Source organism: Cryptomeria japonica, chromosome 3 (assembly GCF_030272615.1).
Source record: "Cryptomeria japonica chromosome 3, Sugi_1.0, whole genome shotgun sequence".
NCBI classification, from domain to species: domain Eukaryota; kingdom Viridiplantae; phylum Streptophyta; class Pinopsida; order Cupressales; family Cupressaceae; genus Cryptomeria; species Cryptomeria japonica.
The window spans coordinates 426,579,755-426,603,687 of NC_081407.1; the positions used below are offsets into that span (position 1 = coordinate 426,579,755).

The window sequence follows — 23,933 nt, forward strand, 5'->3', positions numbered from 1 at the left end:
TGAAGTCTCAACCCGAACTTTGGACATTCACTATGTGAAGTCACTGTCTTCATAGCTAGTGTTCATTTGATTGTCAACCCAGGGACGTAATACTTGAAATGGGTCTGCACTATATATGCACTAAGTTCCTGTGATAGCTACCTTGCACTACTGCAGCAACTAACATCTATGCGAGAAAGGTAAGTAAGAATTGAAATAATTGAAAGGCTATAGGAAAACTCTGCATTAACATAAATTCATTCAATAAATACTAGCTAAGTCCAATGCTGCCAAATAGGAATTACTCTATTTGATTTGGCTATAGGAACAGTCAATGGATCTGTTTCCAATGGCTCCAAGAAAAGTCAATGCAAGAACGTCTACTGCAGCTAAAGAAGAAAACTAATTTTAACAAAGACACGTGAACACTCACCAAGTGGCCCCCCTTGGATGAGTGCTTCCAAGCTTCCAAAACAATTCTAAGTGCTCAGAATAACATATCTTTATTCATTGTTCCTCAAAAGTCATTACATGATTCAGAATCAAAAGAAACGCAAAACACTTGTAACTTTATTTCTAAATCCTTAGCTCTGTTTCCTCTCTTTTCTTTGTAACCTACGAAAAGAGATAAAGACTCTTATTTATAAAAATAAAAGAAAAGAACTACTTCTTACAACATAGATCACACCAATGAGAAGAGGCGGATAATTATTTAAGGAAACAACCAGAGTTAAGTCACTGATAATGTGGATCTAAACCCAACCACAGTCATAACATAGTGTGGCGGTATTTACAACACTAATGCCTAGTCGAGTAAGACATCAATAAGTATTGCACACCTACTTTTCCTCTGTCATTCCTTACGCTTAGCAACTTTTCTGTTGATTTGATCTTTCAGTCACCTCCTTGAATATGTGTTTCTACAATTGGCATGATAAGAGAGCTTTCACATTAGCATCATTTTCTTCCTGCAATTCAAAAGAAAGAACATACAAGCACATACACATCTATTTTAATTAATCAAAACATCTATTAATTTCACACATGATATTTGCCTAAGACATTCTGCATGACAACAGGAATAGATAACATGGCTACAGGAACAACTGGCAACGACAAAACATGATTTCATAAGCTCAGGTTAACATGATTTCATAAGCTTGGGTTAATACATCATCACTATCTTATCATATAAATCAAAATATGAGCAAAACTAAGAGTTATGCGGATTAAAATATGCTAATGTCTCAACTCATCATACCCCATAGATACCCCTCATGTACTCTTCAATAATGAGACAAGAATCCCCCAGTTACAAGGTCTTTGGACCTTCAGGGTAAGAGAATCTGGCATGCCCAAGAAGTGAGTGTCGTGGAGTGGAGCTAGTACTGCCAGAGTCTCTATTTGTCTATCTTGCTTGAGTATTTTATTGTAAGGGCCCTGTCGAATGGTTTCCTCTTTCCAGCCTAGGATGTAAATGTTTTTCATGTCTTTAATGTGTTCATTGTCTTAAGCCAGTAAGAGTTGGTCCTCTTGTCCCTCTTTAGGCTCTTTTCCTCACGCAACTTTGATTTTTAGAGCTATCATAAACAAATTCATTTGGCCATACTATTTTTATATCTATATGTTGTGTTTGCAAAATCCCTCTTGATGCAAAACTTAGTCTAAACAAGGTCATTTAAACAAACACCTCAAACAACACCAAATAGTCAAACAATGTCCCAAGTTTCAAAATAAGGTTTCTTATTCACACTCTTTGCGATCATATATTGGTTTCAAGTCCTTAGTCTTCATATTGTCATTGGATAGTCCATGCTTGGTCCTCATATCCTTGAATAGTCCTTACATAGTATTTGCCTAGATCATGCTTTAGTCCTCATAGTGTATGCATAGTCTATCCCTAGTCATCATTTTGCATTTTGAGTCAATCCCAAGTTTGTCGCCTTCATTTAGTCCTTGCATAGTCTTGATCCACACTAGGTTCAAACATTTTCTCAAAGATATTAAATTCAAAAAACCCCCCTATTTCAATCAGTCTCAACTTGGTTCCCTTGCTCATCAGTCTAGCATAGTTGCATTTGCATCATCTTTAGAGAGTCTCCATAGCATGTGTTGCAATGGTCTTGCATAGTGATGATTTCTTCCCATTTGAGCAACCCAATCTTGGTCCAAATGACAATCACAGAGAAATCATTGACAGTCTTGATAACCTTGTGTGGAAGTTAAGAACTAGTTTTCCCAGTATGAAGGACTCGAATTTGTAATAGACGAGGAATTATGAAAAAGCAGTCTGAATCTAGAGAGAAGTTGAAAGAGAAATCATTCAACAAAGACTTGAAAAACTTAGACTGCAACAACAATCTCCTATGCAGCCTCCTCATCCTAATCCACAATAGAGTGTTAGAGTCTAGCTCTGTCATTTTAGGTACGTCATAAATTGTCTAAGGTCTTGCATTTCCAAGGTGTCATAGAAGTCATTCATGCCAGTAACCAGATCACAAAGAGATAAAATGGACCAAAATAACAACCCATTGTTCAACCCCACGTGGAACATGGACCTATCAACTTACCAACACCTGCAAGCTAAGTGACCTACAATAGTGCCTATAAGTACAAACAACATGCCTTCAATAGAAGAAATCCAACAAAACTTGACACACGAAGAATTGGAGGCAGCACAAAAAGATCCACAAGTACTCATAATCTTAAACACACTTATCAATAACAGTAAGGAAATATACCTTTCCCTTTTGATCCAAAATGGGGCCAAGTTACCCCCAAATGTTGACATTTCAACGATATTGCCACTAGGAGTAACCTTGAATCAAAATGTAAATCATGTACCAAATTTTACTCAAACACAAATGACATCTTCAAGCTCAACCCATGGTACACCTCAAAACACGCAAGTTGTAGCAACTCAAAACATGATGGTTTTAACTCAAAGTTATCAATTAGGAGTCATATCCTCAAATGCAAATGTCACATCTCAAACTACTCCTAATGTTACCTCACAAACAACATCAAGCGCTCTAAGTACCTCGACACAAAGTCAGACAACAGTGGCTCAGAATATCATTCTCACAAGTACCTCCCAATCCGCAGTATCAGTTTCAGTTGGATCTACTTACAGCAGTCAGGGGTTGAATCAAGGCTTCACTGGAGTATACAGATCAAGTAAACCCAATGTAAGTACCCAATTTGCCTATTTCACAGCACCCGATGGAAATCATAGCACACAATTGCATAACCAATCAATGTTCCAATAGTCTCCAGTATACTCAAGTACAAATCCTTTTGTGGGAAACACATATATGGCTAGTGCACCATTAACCCAAATAGAAATCTTGGCTCAGGAAGTTCAGAACCTCCAAAGGCAAATGACCAATATGCAAACGGGAAATGAAAAGAAGAGCTACACCATGGAGGATCTTTGTCCTTATCCATTTGATAGGACCTTGTACATGCCACCTTTTCCACCATATTTTGAGAACCCAAAGTTTGACAAATATAGAGGAAAAGGTGACCCCCGAGACCATGTTAGAGAGTTATTAATAGCATGTATTGAAGTAGCTCATGAAGACAAATATTTAATGCTCTTGTTTTTCAAGAGTCTTGGAAGAACAACATTAGAATGGTTCTCACACTTGCCACCAAAAATTGCCTCATGGGGTGAGTTGGTTGAACAATTTATAACAAACGTTTCATACAATATAGACAATCCAATTACTCTAATGGATTTATGTGTGGCCAAATAAAGAGATGGTGAAACATTCACTTCATTCTTACAACGATGGAGGTCCTTATACCACAAATGTCTCAGTCACATTACAGAAGTAGAATAAGTGGATATCTTAATTGAGAACCTCATTCCCCAGATCAAATAGCCACTTCAAATGCAATGTCTAGGTACCTTCAAGGAAATCATAGAAAAAGCTTTAAAGTGTGAAAAGGGCGTAGTAGAACAAGGTATATTAAAGAATCACAAAGATAGTGGACCGACCAACAAGTCAAGCAATGAAAAACCAAAAAATTTGGTCTAAAAACAAGAATGTAACAAATGATAAATAGATGCTCGTGTTCTCAATAGAGCTCAACCAATAGTATCAACCCAAGGACTAGTTGGTTCTTTTGTGTCCAATAGAACTCAATCTCAAGGTAGCAGTGTAGCATCAGTGAATGCAAATGTAGTACAGTCCAATAATTCAAGACCTCCAAGGGTAAATACACCTAGAAGGAATTATAAACCCCTTGGAGAACTTATTGAGTCAACTCTCAAAAAGATGATACAAACTAATGTCATCACCTTACTATAAATCAAGCCATATGAACCAGGTCCCTTGAAACCCACCTGCTGGAATGACAACGACTTTTGTGAATACCATCGTACTAAAGGCCATAAAACATAAAGTTGTTATAAGCTCAAAAACTTGATACAAGATCTCATAGAACAGGGTGACTTTACCGTGGATAAAAATAAGGGATCTGCCAACACAGATCATACCATATTCAAGGATTATTTTGTCAAACATGACGAAGGAAAGGCTTCCAGTTCAAGGACATAGAACAAAACTGCAAATTACACCAATGTAGCATATGATTATGCAATTAGTGTAGGAGATGATATAGTGGCCACAATTACAGTCAACCCAAGAAACTGAGATTGTGCGGTTATCACTCGCCGATCCAAAGTCACATTGCAAGGGGTGTTGTCTAATCCACCTCCACCAACTAGTAACTATAGTGTGGTTGATCAACTAAGAAAGACCCCAACACAAATTTTATTATTCGAGTTTCTTCACATTTCACCAACTCGCAAGGAAGTCCTAGATAAGGCTCTCGAAGAATCTATTGTCGCTTGTGACATAGATGAAAATACCTTCCAATCCATAGTTGGAAATCTAGTTGCTTCTCGGGTGGCATTTACAGAGCAGGATGTAGCAAAAGACAAGCCCATGCACAATGATCCTCTTCACCTAGAAGTATTGGTTCATAGATAGAAAGTCAAAAGAGTGTTAATAGATGGTGGAGCAGGACTCAACATATACACTCTTAACCTGATTAAAGCTTTGGGCTACTCACAATATCATATTGATCCTACTAAGAGAATAAATATTAAAGATTATGATGATGAAGAATGCCTATCTAAGGGTGTGGTCACCTTACCTATACAGGTAGGACCTATTACCACCGACATCACATTTCAAGTCCTCGACCAAGAATTAGGATATAATATGCTACTAGGTCACCCGTGGATACATGCTATGCAAGCGGTGCTTTCAAATTTCCACCAATGTGTTAAGTTCTCTTATAATGGAATTGAGATCACAATATATGGTGATCTGAACCCCTTCCAGCATTGCAACTACTTGAGAGCAAGCATAGACAATCAAGTCCCTATTAATCAAGTGACTCCACTCACCATGCAGCTACAATCTTTAAAAAATTTAGACACACCTGCATCAACATCTCGCACACCTGCAACGCCACCTCTCCAAATCAAGGATGAAGGGTGTCGCAAATATTCCTATTCCTGGACATTATCAGTAGGACAATTGTATCCTAGATCCTTTAGGAGAGCCTTAACAAATCCAACAAGTAAAAATAAAGGGAAAGAAATAATCCAATTCTTGACTCTTGTTCCTTCATAAGATTGGGGGAGCTGAATGAAGAATCCCTAGAAGAAGATGTGAACAAATGGCTAAATAAAGAAGAAGATGACAATTCAATCATTAGAATCCCTTTAGATCAATATGGCAATAGATTCAAAATATTACAACAACATGGTTATGATAGCACAACATGATTGGGGGTGCATGCTCAAGGCATTATAGAACCTATATTAACATTAGAAAATCCAAAGAATTAGGGCTTGGGATATACGGGCCTCATAAGAAGAAGAATAACATCTAGACCAGATACTTCAGTCATCCAAAATTTACCAACAACAACACCATTGACAAGTGAGAATGAGGATCTTGAGTCACCAAACCAGACCAACTTGTCAATGGTTTCCTTTGCACCAACATCACATGTTAATGTAGTGATAAAAGTCATAATTGCACCAACAGATGAATCAAGTACTTATTAAGTACCATCATCATCAACAAACTCAATAAGGGAAATAGGTATAGCCCCATCTAATAATGGTGATATCATATTGCCTTTGTCTCTCATCTGAGCCTTGAAAGAAATATCTATCAAAGAGGAATGATCTACAAGTCAAGAAACTATCCCATAATTTATCAATACTATTAAAAGTTTGAAACCCCTCTCTCTCCAATTGAGGAAGTTGATGAACTTAATGAAGAAGGATCAGATAGGAAGACATAAATTGAAAGCATAACTGACTCCCATGACTATGAATTCTTATCTCTTCACAGTTGTAGCACATATTCAGTAGAGCCTATGACAATCAATATCCTATTGATGATGGCATTATGTATGAGGACAAACAGGTAGATCCAAAATCAATCAAGTATGTTTATGATAATAGGATTTGCATGATATCAACAGTATCTCCTCTTGATGAAGACATAGACCTTTGTCTTATTTATCCTCACCTAACAGATTTGGGGCAACAAGATAAACCACATTGTGATTACTTTGATAATGATGAAGCTATTGTTGAATTCTTGGGTGCTCAAGATGGACTCCCTTATGATGATCACAAAGTAGGGTTCACCATAGACCTTGGTAGGGCAACATACTTCAGAGAGGCAATATCCTCTTCTGTAGAGAATGTGAAGGATATGAACCCCCAAATGCTAGCAGATTAGACGTTCTCCCTATTGATCAAGAACGGTTAGCACTGCTAGTAGAAGAAATTAAAGAAATCAAAATTGTAGATACTGAGAATGTACATAAAATACACCTAACTAAGTCTTTAAGCCTCATGGAGAAATAAACTTTTATTCAATTCTTCTAGTAGTGACCAATAAATTTTGCATGGTCATACGCTGACATGCCAGGTTTGGACCCAAAATTGGTCCTACATCATTTACCATTGCTACCAGGAGTGAAGAAGCTCAAAGAGATGCATCCTCAAATAGCCCTGTTAGTCAATGTGGAGCTACATAAATTGTTAGATGTGGGCTTCATTAAACCCATAGACTATGCATAATGGATCTCAAACTTAGTACCAGTGACTAAACCCACTAGGGACATAAGAATCTCCACTGACTTCGGGGACTTAAATAAAGCTTTCCCCAAGGATGATTTTCCACTCCCCAACATAGATATGATTGTGGATTTAACTACTGAGAATGAAATGCTTTCACTCATGGATGGTTTTTCTAGATATAACCAAATCAGGATTGCACCAGGAGATGAGCATAAAACAAATTTGACTTGCCCTTGGGGAGCATATTGTTGGAATGTGTTGTCGTTTGGTCTCAAGAATGTTGGCGCTACTTATCAGAGAGCAATGACCACTCGGTTTGATGACATGATACATGATATCATGGAATATTATGTAGATGACTTATTGACCAAATAAAAAACCAGGGATGATCATCTTGATGTTCTAGCCAAAATCTTTGACAGGCTCAAACTTTACAGAGTCTGACTCAATCAAAAAAAGTGTGTCTTCGACGTCACATCTGGTAAACTTTTGGGGTTCATTGTATCCAACAGAGGAGTTGAGGTAGATCCTGCAAAGGTTAAAGCTATACTATAAATGCCATCGCCATCTACACTTAAACAACTTAGAAGCTTACAAGGACGATTGAAATCCATCAGGCATTTCATAGCACAATTGGCAAAAAAGTGTCAACCATTTCAACACCTTCTCAAGAAAGGTCTAACTTTGAAATGGACAGGTCAATGCTAGGAAGCATTTCAGGCATTGAAAGGATACCCGTTGTCCACACTGGTACTAGTCCCACCAACACTAGGTAAACCTCTACTCTTGTATATATCAACAACCAATTCTTCCTTAGGGGCACTATTAGCACAACATGATGATCAGGGAAGAGAAAGAGCCATCTATTACATCAATCGGACACTAGTGGGATATGAAATCAATTACACACCCATAGAAAGGGCATGTTTGGTAGTCATCTTTGCATCCTAGAAGCTTAGACACTATATGTCGAGTCAAAAAATTAAACTCATAGCATTCCCAAATCCTCTTAAGTATCATTTGAGTAGGGCGACATTAACAAGAAGATTAGCCAAGTGGGTCATGATATCGAGTGAGTTTGATATTGAATATGTCGATAGAAATGTGATTAAAGGACAAATAATATTCGATCAGTTGGTGGAAGCTCCTATACAGGATGACCATCCACTATTAGTAGATTTCCCTAATGAATCTATATTCACCATAACAACATCAACACCCTAGAACTTGTATTTTGACGATTCTTATACCAATCACAATGCAGGTGCCAGTATCCTATTTATCATCCCTCAAGGTGACTCAATCCCAAAATCTTATAGAATAAGCTTTCCATGCACAAACAATGTTGTTTAATATGAAGCTCTCATCATAGGGCTTTATACTACCATACAATGGAAAATAGTACAATAAATGTCTACGGTGATTCATAGCTCATTGTTAATCAGGTCAATGATGATTACAATACCAAGGATGACAAACAGATGCCCTATAAACAATTGATTGAAGAACTTAAGAAATAATTCAATCATATTACCTTTTAGCAAGTTCCTAGACAACAAAATAAATTAGCAGATGCTATGGTAACTGTAGGATCCCTCTTGGATATGTTGAATAATGCAACTCAATTTGAGTTCATGGCAAAACAACTGATGGTAACGGCATATGAGATACTTGCTTTTGAGTATGTATGCATGATAGTAGGCCCAGACTCACCATGGTATAATGAGAGATACCCATATTTACATGATCAATACATGTCCCTTGACTTATCTAGAAATCAAAGGAAAACCCTCATACGTCAAGCATCTAGACATGTCGTCATTGTTGATACCTTGTACAGAAAAGCCTTTGATGGGACTCTTCTTCGGTGTCTCAATGTTGAAGAAGCACAACTAGCTTTACAAGAAGTTCATGATGGAATATGTGGGGCACATTCCAGTGGTCTTGCATTGGCAAAGAAAATGTTAAGAACTGGATATTACTGGCCAACAATATAAAAGGATGCATATAAATATGTCAAAAAATGCAGACAATGATAGTTACATAGAGACCTTATACATGCACCCACTCAATAGCTCCAACTAATAACATCACCTTGGCCATTTTTGCCATGGGGATTAGACCTCATAGGTAAGATAAATCCCACATCATTCAGTGGACATAAATTCATCCTAACGGCTACTGAATATTTTACCAAGTGGGTGGAAGCAATCCCTCTAACCTATACCATTGGAAAGCGGATAGCTAAATTCCTCCTTAATTATATTATCTGTCGATATGGGGTCCCGATGTGCATAGTAATAGATAATAGACGTCCTTTCAAAAACCAGGAGGTAAGTGAGCTATGTGAACAATTTCACATTCAACATCGATTTGCAACACCATAATACCCCCAAAGTAATGGTCAAGAAGAGGCAATGAACAAAACAATATTGAAGCTTTTAAAGAAAGTTGTTAATGAAGTGAGGCGAGATTGGCATCTCCAGTTAAATCTTGCACTTTGGGCTTACAGAACAGGTGTACACACAGCCATAGGTGCCACCTTGTACTTATTGGTCTATGATACTAAAGCTATCTTGCCTATTGAGATAGAATTGCCATCTCTCATAGTTTCTTTAAAAAACATCATATCAAAAGAAGACTATAGAGTTGCTAGGCTTCAAGAACTAGAATTGTTGGACGAAAAAATGCCAAAGCGCACTAAATCACCGATAAGGTTATCAAAATGGGCTAAAAAGGAGCTATAACAAAAGAGTAAGGCCATAAAACTTTGAGATAGGAGATTTGGTCCTCAAAGAGAATCAACAAAATCTAGCAGAGTGTGAGAAACCTGAAAAGTTTGAACCTAATTGGTTAGGTCCCTTCATAATCAAATGCATTATCGGTAATGGAGAATAAAACTTTTCCACCATGGAGGGAGATCCACTCCCCAAACCTATGAACAACATGCACCTTAAGTGATATTACATCTAAAGGGTGGTCTAGCTAGTTTTATTTTCTGCATTTGCATACTAGTTCTCTAGAATTGCATTACATATAGCGTATTTCCTAAGTTGCATCTTAGTCAAATGATATTGCAGATAGTTCCTTCATTCACATATAGCTGCATCAATAAGAGTAAGGAGATTGGCTAGGTTAATCGCCTATTTTGCACTCAAAAGGAGCAAGGGTCATCTCATTTCTTAGATACTTGTACATAAAGTTTTTGAAAAAATTAGGTCATTCATCTTCAACGTCACCTTGTAATTGAGCTTTATCTATGGTTGGGTAGAAGTTTCACCATTGAGCCTTGCTACCCATAAACTTTCAATTGCTACATCTTACACATTAATCATTTGCTCTAAATCATTATATGTACCTAGCTGATCATATGACTAGTGAAAAATCCAAAATTCTACTTGAGTGATGTTATAATTGTCACACCCATGTAGGTTTTATTACTTACAAGCCAAGGAAAGATTAAAGAAAAAAGATTAAAAGAGCTATGCCTATTTACAAATCAAAATATCAAGGCAAAAGAGCAAAGATATATATAAATAAAATATCATCCCAAAAAGTACATTAAAAGCTTGGCTATGGGAACATGTGGGTAACTCCATCAGAGCTATGAACGCCTGCTGGCAATGGAGCAATATTCAAGAAATTATAGTGAATAACCTCGTTGGGGTTATAGACGCCTGACTTGCAGAGAGGCTCTATCCAAGATGCTTTTGAAGTTAGAATAACTCATGTAGCTAGTCATATAAGATTTTAAGTGTCTCTAATGATTATAAAAGTTGGAATAAATTCAATTGCACACACATAGGCAAAAGAAGATCAAAAGTTTCAAGAATCGGTGGGGAAGTTTTCCACATCTCCATTTTTTAATCCTAGTTACATAAGTGTGTTAAGTTGGATGGTCCAAAGTCTTTTGAGAATGGATTGAACTCCTATCTCTGAAATGTTTTGTAACTTTGATTCAATTAGTGCATTGCAGAATGATAAGTGCATACAATCATCCTTGTTCAAAATAGAAAATGCATCCTCATCTTGTATCCTACATTAACATAGCTTCATATCAAAAAATTCATTGTCTCCAAGTGCATTATGTAGATCACCATGTCATAACAGGTTTGCATAATGGGGACATAGCTGAAAAAAAAAAAATCATAAAAAGGTCCTGAAAAAATCACTAAAAATCATAAAAAATCTTGAAAAAATCACTACAAATCATAAAATTTCCTTAAAAAATCACAAAAAATCACAAAATATCCCGAAAAAATCCTAAAAATCAGATAAAGTCCTGAAAAAATCCTAAAAATCCTAAAATGTCTTGAAAAAATCCTAAAAATCATAGAATATCTTTAAAAAATCCTAAAAATCAGAAAAAAAAAAAAAAAAAAAAAAAAAAAAAAAGTCTTGAAAAATCTAAAAACGCAAAATCAACCAAAAACAATCAAATAAGATCCTGAAAAAATAAATAAATAAACATTGGAAAAGCTCTTGAAAAAGCACTAAAAACTGAAAAAACAATTAAAAAAACTTGCAATAAATGTCTGGCAAGAAACAAACACCTTAGCAAATATCCAGCAAATGCTTCAAACGAAGTTAACAAAGGATACAACTATCCGAGCAAAAATCTGCAATCAAGTTGATCAAACCGTCTTATCAACCGTATCAACAATTCATATCATGTGATCAGTATCTTGCCTTAAATAGAAGAAGGATACACTCAAAACAATATAGGTCAGTCTTAAACAAGGTCCACACTTTCTGAGATCAAACATTATCAACCATCACATCAAGCAACCAAGAATGAAGACATGAATTAGTATGGCTACTGGATTTTGTCCTAGTTGGTCTTTATCTTTTATCAATTGGCGATAAATCATGATACCATGCTACTCAAGGATGTTCCACAAGAGACTAGAGGAGGCGTGATGGGAATGATCCTTTTCTTTGTTTGTTGTTTATGGTGTGAACCAATTAAGTTATGGGGCAGGTGTTATGGGTGTCTATGATAAGTACAATTACTTTATAAATGTCACACATACCTCGATTCCTAGCATCATTCCCAGAATGGAGAGTTCACTCCTTGTCTGCTACGTTTTTGTTTCTGCAATGAGATATCTTTACATCTTGGTTCCTCATACCCAGATGTACAAAACTTCATGGTTACATAATAAGTCTCAGTGATGAATATATATTGCATTATAAATAAAAGACACAAAAGTTCGTGTATCCATCATCAATCTTGTCATGTTGATTGTATCAATCAAAATCATCCTTTCATCAAGAACATGTTCGTGAATCAACCTATTCATTCTTTCTAATCATTCAGTCATCTAACATGGTTTCTCTCATCGGTTCATCTTACTAACAATTCTTCTTGATTAATTGAGTCAAGGGGCAAAACAATAATCTGAAATATTTCAACAAAAAGGTTCATTTAGTTGCATTCATTAACTCACATAGGCACATTAGTATAGTTCATTTAATTGCATTCATAATTATTTAGTCACATTATCATATAGTTCATTTAATTACATGCCTTGCATTACCACATAGATTCATTGCATCAGGACATTTAAAGTGCACTCATTTAGAGTCAAGTTATGAAATCATGCATCATCGTAATCATATAGAAACATACAATATAAAGCATATCGAAACATGCATCATATAAAGCACATATAATCATACATCACATAAAGAGAACACATGCATATAAACCACCGCCAAAAATGCACATCATATATCTATAACTCAAAAATGATAATATGTCAGAGTATAATCATATGACAACCCCGAAGGCTCAAGTAACATAATAGTCTCAACCAATACTGCCTCTATCAGCTAGTGGATCTTGCTTGTTGGATCCTACTCCAGGATGTCTCGATGGTACCTGAGGTGGACCCATAACTTCCCCACTACTTCCATCTTGATTCTAAGACTGTGATTTTCTCTGCGATCAAGAATCCCGATAGCTAGGAACTCTCTGACCCTCTGGAACAACTGCCTCATAATGACAATGCCAATATGCTATCTCATAGCTGATATGGAATAGTCTGTTAGTCATCTAATGAGCATCAGTACTAGTAGAAATATGTCTCTGATATTAATCTATTCATAATTTTGCCCTCTACACAACATCATCCCACTTCCTCTGGAGACTTGAAGATGATCCCTCTTCACAGCTAGTCCATCTCTCGCAGTAACAACAACAACGTACTCCCTCTGAAATAGAGCCCTATCATCTCATCTTTGTTGTCTCTCTCTAGATAGAGCATCATTTAGGCTCTCAGAACCTGTGCATCATCATCTCCATCATCTCCACCCTGTCCTCCACCCTATGCACCTACCTCTATAGCAAGCACATCCTCGGGCTCTAGCATGTCATAATCATCATCATCTCCCTCATCGTTGCTAGATGACCCTAATGAAGAATCATCCTCATCCTCACTACTAGAACTGGTGTCACCACCAATGTCCACATCCTCCTCACCCTCCTCCTCCCCCTCCTCATCTCCTCCAACAGTCATGATAGCTACAACTAATCCCCCATCCCTACCTCCCTCTCCCTCGTCTCCCCTCATCCCTCTTTGGTGTCATATCTATTATGGTGTGATAGGAACTGTAGGATCGGTCAACGGAATAGACCTGTGCCTGGCCCACCATGCATCATACTAAGGTATCATACTTGGATCTTCAACACCAGCTCCCCATCCCCGCTGAAGTACATCAAGAGTATCAAACTCTTCGGCCGCCACGTGAGGTTGTATGCAAGCACCCTAATATGATACCTCCCGAGCTACCCGAGTGAAGTAAGTTGTAACTGCATGTACGCCTTGGACCTCTTTGAACTATGTCAACAACCGTCCTAGAAGATGTAACTCAATGATCCTTTGAGTATCAACACTCCATCCAATAAGGTAGCTCTATTGCCTGCAAAATGACAAATATTGTGCATCATCTACCCAACCGGGACAATCCAAGTAAGGTCTCCAAATGAAATATTGTAGAATATCAATCCAGTGCCTCCAATACATAATATTACCCGAACCTCTATGCATAATCCTAAGTGTATACCTGAATGCATATGGCTCCTTGGCCTAAAGCTTGACATGTACAACTGGTCTGAAGAAATCAATGTGCTCCCAAGCCCAGACTTGGAGCTGAGTAATACCTCAACTGATCGATTTGTATGTCAAATATACTATATCATGCATTTGATAATAAAGCATGGCAAAAAGGCAAGGACCCCATGCGAACACGCGTCGATGAACGATCATATCATGAATTACTCTACCCCACCTAACAGAGAATCCATGACACCTCCTGTCAGGATTGAGAGGACCTGCTACAATAAGTTGCAGAGAACTATCGTAAGATCATCATAATCTAGATGGTCCCATGCTATCTCATACCGACTGCTCATTTGTAAGTCCTACTTATCACACTCAAAAAGCTCACACAATCTTGCAACACCTGCTCGATGGTCATACACTATCCTCACACCATGGATGGGAATGTGAAGAATGCGCCAAACATCCTCTAAATTGATCGATGCCTCACCAATAAGAAGATGAAAAGAGAACGTCTTTGAATGCCATCGCTCAACTAATGCAGTAATAAAGGCCATGTCGGTCGTAACCTCTGAAAAATATAACATGTGGTATAGACCAATATGTCAAATAAGAGCAACATCCTCAAGAAGTAACTGCTCTCTAAAATCAAGACCACTAGTCCTCATTTGCCTACATCCAAGTACACCCAATGTCTCCTGCACAAAAAGAAATGATGAAAATATCAGATATTATATTCGCATGACAAAATTTCATAGCATACATATTAAAAAACCTAAAATTTTAATGAATACAAAACATTTAACATCCATGCGATGCATTTATGACATGCGATACTATAAAGTGGAAAATTAGAGGCTTAGCAAATTCACCACATGGAAGGGGGAAATCACTAAGTTGATTTTCACTTGGAGAACTTTACATTCAAAAGAGAGGTTGAATCCACTAGATCGAATCCTAAATGATGCAAGGACTAAATACTAAGTAGATTGATTGTGTTTGGAATGTGTTTGACCCTATTTTGTAAGTTGAATAAGTGATGAAATTGAAGACAAAGTAAGCAAAACTAGTGAGATACAAATTTAGGATTTCATCATGCACCTAGATCTGAGAAGTTTGAGATGATTCGGACCTATCTTGCAAAATCTGCCAAAAGTTGCAAGGACTGTGTGCCCGGACTAGGTCAACCTCCTATCGGTCCTTCGAAAGGGTTTTTCCATCTCTGCAAATAAAGCTTGATTCTAGAAGTATAGTTGCACACCTACTTCATGCGCATAGAAAGAAGAAGAAAGGGGTTGGGAATAGGGGTTTTCCTAAGTCAAACCCCGATTTGGAATCAAACCTGAAAGAAATGTTGCAAACGCTTGAAATAAATGATGGAAAGGTATACCTTCATATCTGCAATAGATGATGATGATGCTTTGCTTCTTAGATGTAATCACATATGTTTTATGAACTGGCATGAACATGACAAAACCCTAACACATACATGCTTGCAAATGAATGATGCAATGTTGCTCCAATGGAGAATATGCAGCCTTGAGGAATGTTATATGATGAATGCTTAAATGCTTGATGCTTGAATGTAGTCTCCTTTCCTTCTCCACCTTGATATGCTCTCACCCTATGATTGATTCTATATCCAAATGAGAGGGGAAAATATCCTTATATACTTCCTTGTCATCAATTGTTTAATTTTCTGACATAGGCCGACATGGGGAAGTAATTTCCTGCTCAAATTTGGGACAGTGCCCAGGGGCCAAAATAGGTCCTCATTAGGGAGGACCAGGGTGTGGCACCCCAGTCCTAACCTAATTTAGGCTAGGATCAAGAGCTATGCAAGGTGCAAGATGAAAAAATGAGGTTTGGTTGCATAGAGGAGGCATAAACAGGTCTCGATCAAGCATGAGGATGAGACCGATAAGGTGAGAGCCCAAAATGTGGTCAAAATTGCAAGGGGTGCAATTTTAGGATGCTACATTTAGCCCCCACTTTAGCAAGAGTGTGAGCTTATGCAAATACTCGTGGTAAAGAAGAAGAAGGGAGATGAGGAATGCAGAGAAAAATCACGAGTATAAGATATCGCTAATTTTGAGGAACTAAGCCCCCAATCTTAGGATCTTAACTCACTCAAACATATGCAAGGGCACACAAAACAAGACAAAAACAAAAAGATGATTAAAGACAAAAAGACAAGAAAAGGCAAAGACACAAAGGCATACAAGACCCAAAAGCTAAAGACCAAAATAAGACCTCAAGTCAACTAGCTGAAGAGACCTCGATATCCAAATGTCTCAACAACTAATATCATTCTTGAAAAATTCCATATCATGAACACAAGTGATCACATAAAAGAGAAAAGAAAGCATCATCCATGAACTATCAATAGCAAAAGTATGAGTTCATGAGAGGATGAAGAGAGAGGATGAATACACTCTATATGTGTTTATCCAGGTGATCCACGAGAAGAATGATGAGAGAGGGCATGGACTACTTGCCCCTAGATGTTTTTATCTAGGTGGTCCATGGGGAGAAAAGGACATGGACAAATCGCCCCTAGATGTTTTTATCTAGGTGATCCATGTGGGGAGGAGAGTAAGAATAGTCTAGTTGTTTCTAGCTAGTTCTACCCATCCTTGTGCGTGTGTGCAAGTGATGTCTAGTTTCAAGTGTATAGCTCCTCGTGTAAGAGTATTTGCTCTATTTTTTAGTGTGCTTCAAACTATTTAAGACATGTAATGTAAATGAAAATTCTAATGGGTGATTGTGTGTGTGCAAATGTGTAAATTCCAAGTGGAAAAGATACATGGCTGATTTCGAGGCCATCTTGTTTAAGACTTTGTTGTTTTCAGTGATGTGTAACCCTACCTAAGACATATATAAAATGTTGTGTCTGGTTTCAAGTGTGAAGCATCTCTCTCTAAGAGTTTTTACTCTGGTTCTGAGAATGAACACCCCGTTCAAGACATGCAAAAATGATATGCAAGAGCATAGTACAATATGGTACAAAGGGAGCGATATGGGTGCCCACCCCACCCCACCCCCCCCCCCCCCTTAATATATTAACATAGTAAATTATGTTGATGTCTTAAGATAGAAACAAGGATACCTTACCTTCAACACCAAGGAGATATCCTTTAGGTAACAATGTCATAAATCCAAGCCAGAGAGGGAATACTCTTCAAGCAAGGATAAGATAGTTGAAAAAGAGATATCTTGAAACAAGTGTAAAGGGGATCCTTGGAGGAGAAGATATCTTTGCTTGAAAGACATATACCTCCAAGAGGAGCTATCTTGAACAAACATAACATCTTCTACCAAAAGAAAGGAAGGAGAACAAGAATTCATACATTCCTCCTATTACTAGGTGAAAGGGATTCTTCATGTAGGATGACACACTTTTGACCCAATGTGAGGGGTAAACTTATGATAGATATACATTGCCAAGCGAAGAAGAGGTTGTAGCCAAGTACTTACACCTCTTGTATAAGAGAGAATTCTTGAGCAAACAATAACTTCACACGAGAAATGAAACCCAATCATGAACAAACACGACTCCACAAACAAAAAGTAAATCCTTAGAGAGGGAGGAGGAGAAATCAATCATTTCCCACCAAGTGTAACGACAAGGAGAAGAATTACACAATCTTTGAAGGAGAGATTAAGAATAAGGAAATGCATAATAAACTCACATGAATGAATATCCAATGCAAGAAAAGACACTACTTTATGTAAAATGCATCTCAAAAGAAGTGGTAATCTTCAAAAAGAAAGAGAGGGAAAGAAAGAAAGATCACATAGTACCCTAAGGAGGGATTAATCATACGAGACATACCATTGCAAGAAAGGATATCAACACATGAAAAATGTAACCCCTAAAGGGAATAGTGATACATTAGATAGAAAGAGAGAGGTAGAAAAATCCATCCTTGCCCCCCAAGCAAGAGGACAAAGAGGAAAATTATACATCTTCTGGAGAGAGGTTATTCATAAGAGATGTGCCATTTCAAACAAAGAATAGGTCCTAATCAAGGAACAAACATGTGCTCACATGAAGGATAACTCTATGCAAGAAAGAACATCAATTTTTGAATAATGCAACCAGAAAGAAAATAGTGAAACTTTTAGGAAGAGGAGAGAAAGAGGGGAAAACATGTTGCTACCTCAGGATATTTAAAATTAAAGAAGCACCACCTGTAATGACAAAGAGCTCCCAATTAAGTAAGGCACTAACTTTTCACCTAGAAAGAGAGCAAGATTTATTGAGAGACATATACGAGGACGATTGTATTGCTCTTGAACAAATTCCTTAAATTCTTTACACTTTCCAAGAGAATGAGAATAACAATTATGAAAAAGAAAATGTGAATCACCTTTCTTATGCTTATAATTGTAATTATTTTTAATGAAAGGAAAATAAATATTCTTATCATACTTCAATCTCCAAAATATTCTAGTTGCTAATATTTCTTGATCATTAATAGATGTAGGTTTATTCTTTTGAGATTGAGGACAAGAGTTGTTATTGGAAGAGGAAGGATTGTCATCCATGATTTTAACTTTACCACTATTGATAAGTTCTTTTATTGAATTTTGAAAATCGGAACAATCATCTGCATGGTGATCATAGGTTTGATGAAATGAACAAAAAGGATTTTTTTAAGTAGAGTCTCTTTTGCGAGCACTAATAGCTTGTTGTCATGCAAGATGATTTTTGAATTCTTGAATCCCAAGGAGTTCATCCATAGGAGATTTATTATCATTTCCTAGGCCTTCTGTGGTGATTTGTGCAGCAGGGTTTATAGGGACTCGAATTCCTTGTTCAAATTTTCCAAGTCCTTGTCCTCTAAAACCTTGTTTTGATATTATGTTAAAGCCACTCCTATAAGAATCTCTTAATTGAGAAGGCAGGGGAATATTATAATAAATTTCTTTGAATTTTGTAGTGTAAGGATGTTTAGAAGGAATGAAAGGATTAGTGGATGAAGAAGGAATATCTTGTGGAGAAGAACTTTCCTTTATTTCATCTTGCATATTCTCTTTGGTAGATTGGGAAGGAAGATCCTTATCATCTAAGGCCTCATCTTTGATTAATGTTATATGGGGAGAGAGATCATTAATGAAATGCATGACATCATATTCTCTACAAATGTTTTGATGTTTAAGATAGGCTCTAGGAGAATAAGGAGGATCTAGAGAGATAGAAACACCAGTATTTTGACCTTGCCCCCCTTGTGCAAGGGTATGTGTATGAGAAGAAGATGGGGCCATGTTTCTCTTTAATGATTTCTCTCCATTAGAGATATCATTGATAGGAGTATTATATGTTACTTCATTCACATTAAATACCCTAGGAGAGGTACAAGTATTAGGTTTCTCATTGTCATCTCTAGGATTATGATCTACAAAAGCTTTTAGGTGATCAGCGTATGAAATTCATTTTTCCAAAAACATAACCATAAAACAACATACATGAAAAATGAAAGCTTTGAGATCTAATTTATGAAAAGGAATCAACTTGGAAATCCAAAAAATGCAATATGTCCAAGGGCTATGACTGAACAGAAGTAACATGAAATGAAAGAAGCCATTATCCAACACATGATTATAATAAATGTATGTTACAAGCAATGTAATCACATGTGAAATAGCAAATAGATCAAGTCCATTAATTTCCATGATTAATATTAAAATTTAAGCTCAAGAAAATTGATAATAAAACCACTTTATTTATCTAAATTGGTGAGATTCAAATTTGATTTTTATTTTTTAAATTTTTTTGAAAAATGTGAAATGAAAATTTGAAAGATTGAGATTTGGAAATTGGAAATTGGAATTTGAATAATTCAAAATTTTTGAAAAGTGATTATTCAATTTTTGAAAATTTATGCAACCTCTTAGGAAATTTAAATTTATAATTAGGGTTTTGAAAATAACCTCTCATCCAAGGGGTTGAGCTTAGTTGGTTAAAGCATTGAGTTCTCAATGTGGAGACCCAAGTTCAACTCCCATGAGGGACACCTTTGTGTAGAATTCTAAGTTGTGACTCTTGATCTTCCATTGGTTTGTTTAAAGTGGATTTCTAAGTTGTGACCCTTGGTCTTCCAATTGTTGTTTCTAGTTTGGTGCTCGAAAGGAGCTAGTATTTGTAATAAGTTTGCTCGAAAGGAGCTGGTATTTGTAATAAGTTTGTAACGTGGATGCTCGAATGAGCAAAAAATGACCTTTGTGATTCTATGATACTTAATACAAAAAATAACCTCTTAATTTAAATTTAAAATTATCCACTAGAAGATTTAATTTTAAAATTAGGGCTTTGTTAAATAACCTCTTAAATTTAAAATTTGAATTTGAAATGTAGAAATTTGAGAATTGAAAGAATTATTCAATTTTAAAAATTAGGGCTCTTTTAATTAACCTCTTAATTTATTAAAATTTAAATTTGAAATTGTCCACAAGAGAATTAAAATTAAAATTAGGGTCTTGTAGAAAAAAAACCACTTAATTTAAAATTTAAATTTGAAAATAGATCTAAGATTGGAATTTGGAATTTGAAAATGCAATAGATTAATTTAAATTTAGAACTTAGGGTTTGTTTAATTAACCACTTAAATTTAAAATTTGATCCAAGGTTGCAATTTTGAATTTGAATTTTAAATTAGCAATCAAATTTGAAGAGGGAAATTCAAAATTTAAACAACCCACAAGCTCAATTTAAAAATTTAAAAATTACGGTTTTTGAAATTATCCACTTAATTTTAAAAATTAATTATGAAATTTGACTTGTAGATGAATATTTGAATTCGCAAATTGAATGAATGCTCAGATCTGAAATAATTCATCCAAGTTAAGCAGTTCACAAGCTCAATTTTGATAATAAAAATTAGGGTTTTAATGAAATTAACCTCTTAATTTTCAAAATTTGCAAAGAAATCAAACTTGTAAATGAAAATTTGAATTTTAAATTACATCCACTCAGATCTAAAAACAAAAATCAAAATTAATGGTGTAAGGAGTCGGGTTCACCAAAATGTAAAGTGGAAAATTAGGGGCTTAGCAAATTCACCACATGGAAGGGGGAAATCACTAAGACGATTTTCACTTGGAGAACTTTACATCCAAAAGAGGGGTTGAATCCACTAGATCCAATGCTAAATGATGCAAGGACTGAATACTAAGTAGATTGATTGTATTTGGAATGTGTTTGACCCTTTTTTGTAAGTTGAATAAGTAAAGTGTTGAAATTGAAGACAAAGTAAGCAAAAACACTAAGCTACAGATTCAGGATTTCATCGTGCACATGGATCTGAGAAGTTTGAGATGATTCAGAGCTGCCCTACGAAATTTGACAAAAGTTGTAGGGATCGTGTGTCTAGACTAGGTCACCCTCCTATCGATCCTTCGAAGTTTCCACACGTCAAAAAGGGTTTTTCCATCTCTGCAAGTAAAGCTTAATTCCAGAAGTACAACTGCACACCTATTTCCTACACACCAAAAGAAGAAGAAAGGGGTTGGGAATAGGGATTTGCCTAAGTCAAACCCCGGTTTGGAATCAACCTTGAAAGAAATAATGCAAATGCTTGAAATAAATGATGGAAAGGTATACCTTTAGATCTGCAATAGATGATGATGATGATGATTTGCTTCTTAGATGTAATCACATATGTTGTATGAAATGGCATGAACATGACGAAACCCTAGCACACATGCTTGCAAATGAATGATGCAATGTTGCTCCAATGGAGAATATGCAACCTTGAGGAATGCTAGATGATGAATGTTTGATGCTTAAATGTAGTCTCCTTTCCTTCTCCACCTTGTCATGCTCTCACCCTATGATTGATTCTATATCCAGATGAGAGGGAAAAATCTCCTTATATACTTGATTGTCTTCAATTGTTTAATTTTCTGACATAGGCCAACATGGGGAAGTAATTTCCCATTCAAATTTTTAATAGGGCCCAAGGGCCAAAATAGGTCCTCATTAGGGAGGACCAGGGTGTGGCGCCCTGGTCCTGCCCTAATTTAGGCCAAGATCAAGAGCTATGCAAGGTGCCAGCTGAAAAAAAAATGAGGTTTGGTTGCATAGGGGAGGCATAAACAAGTCTTGATCAAGCATGGAGATGAGATTGATAAGGTGAGAGCCCAAAATGTGATCAAAATTGTAAGGAGTGCAATTTTAGGATGCTTCATATACAATTACAACGATTGCGCAAAAGTTAGCGCTCACGCAACAAGCTATTCACTAATGTGAAAATATTGAACTACGAATGGGCAAAGGTTAAAATTTTGAGCTCTGATGCTCAAATAGTTGCAAGAAGGCTCTGAACTTGCAAAGAAATCTATGAACTCAAAAGAAAGCAAATGACCAAATGAAGGGGTAAAAATCTCTATTTATAGACCAAAGTTAAGGTTTTTCTCTCTCTGACGGTCGTGGTCCCCTTGAATTTCAACACATTTGTTGGTCAGTCAAACGGACTTGAAATCACGTGAAACTCGAAACTATTACTCAACAATACTGTATCATTAAATTGGTCTCGATTCCATAATTTTTTGACCAATTTTTCGAGGGGGCATATTTACACCCTAGGCATCATCGTTAATTTTTTTTGGTTTTCTTTGAAACAACATCATTCTGAAATTGTCTCAAAGAGGGGCAAATGTAGACACCTAAAAAATGTCTCACTGATAACATACAAATTATTCATCTTATTAATTAAATAATTATTTAATTATTAATTAAACTAAAAAATATTATAAATTATGCCCTAATCATTATTCTTCACATTATTAATTATTCAATTTCCATCCCTTCATCATTCATCATTCAACTGTTTCTCAAATATTAATTATTTAATTAATTGCGATTTTAATTCCTTAATTAAATAATCTTATTATTTAATTAATTCCATTTCTAATGATTGAAGAATTTCATTTAAATTATTGAGTTAATTAACTCATTCTCCAAATCTCCAAATTATGATTTCAATTAATTTCATCTTTCCAAATTCACATTTCACCAAATTCCAATTTCATCAAATTTCAAGTTAATGTGCATTTCAATTTCATCATTCGAAAATCAAAATTCAAATAAAAATAAAAAAGAAATTGAATTTCAATTCAAAAGTCCTACAACACATGTTGAAAATCATGACTGATCAATCAAATAAATTAACTCTTCAATCTCCACTTTTAACTCCCAATCACCTTTTTCTAACAAGCCAATCAATTCAGTCATCTCCCTTATCGATCAGTTAATAAGATAATATATCTAGTTATCAATCCATTCAATTGAGTTATCTCTCCAATCTATTCACTTAACAGACCAATCAAAAGAAGTTAACTGGTCAATCGAATTAGTTTAACTATCAATCAGCACTTGAGTTCTATTTCTCATCCCTTTCTCTCCAAAAATCTATAAAAGCAACATCATTTTCCATTTTCAAACAATCACAATCTTTGAAAATATTTGTGTCTAACCTATGCAAGAATCTCAATGCAGTATCTAAGAGCCACAACATAATATTGGAGAAGGACAATGGAAGCAACATTGATAATAGGGAGTTTTTAATTAGATTCATTTGGTTAAAAATCTCTTATTAGGCTAAAATACTTTCATTGAATTATGTCTAGGATTGGCTTAATTAGTTAAGGAATTCATGATTTTCATTTTATTCTTATTAGCTTGATTTCCATGATAATTTTAGGCATGAAAACAACTTTTTATTTCCTTAGAGTTGATCAAGAGTAGTTTCTATAAATTTGTT

At 35.9% G+C, this 23,933-nt stretch overlaps 1 protein-coding gene across 1 annotated transcript in view; it reads right to left on the reverse strand.

The window, feature by feature from the left end:
• Nucleotides 1–13,677, reverse strand: part of LOC131070385 (uncharacterized) — a 35,773-nt gene extending 22,096 nt beyond the window's left edge. The window contains exon 1 of the mRNA XM_058005895.2: nt 13,444–13,677. Within this exon, the coding sequence (XP_057861878.2) occupies nt 13,444–13,677 (234 nt within the window). The remainder of the gene's footprint in view (nt 1–13,443) is intronic.
• Between the last annotated feature and the right edge of the window lie 10,256 nt (nt 13,678–23,933).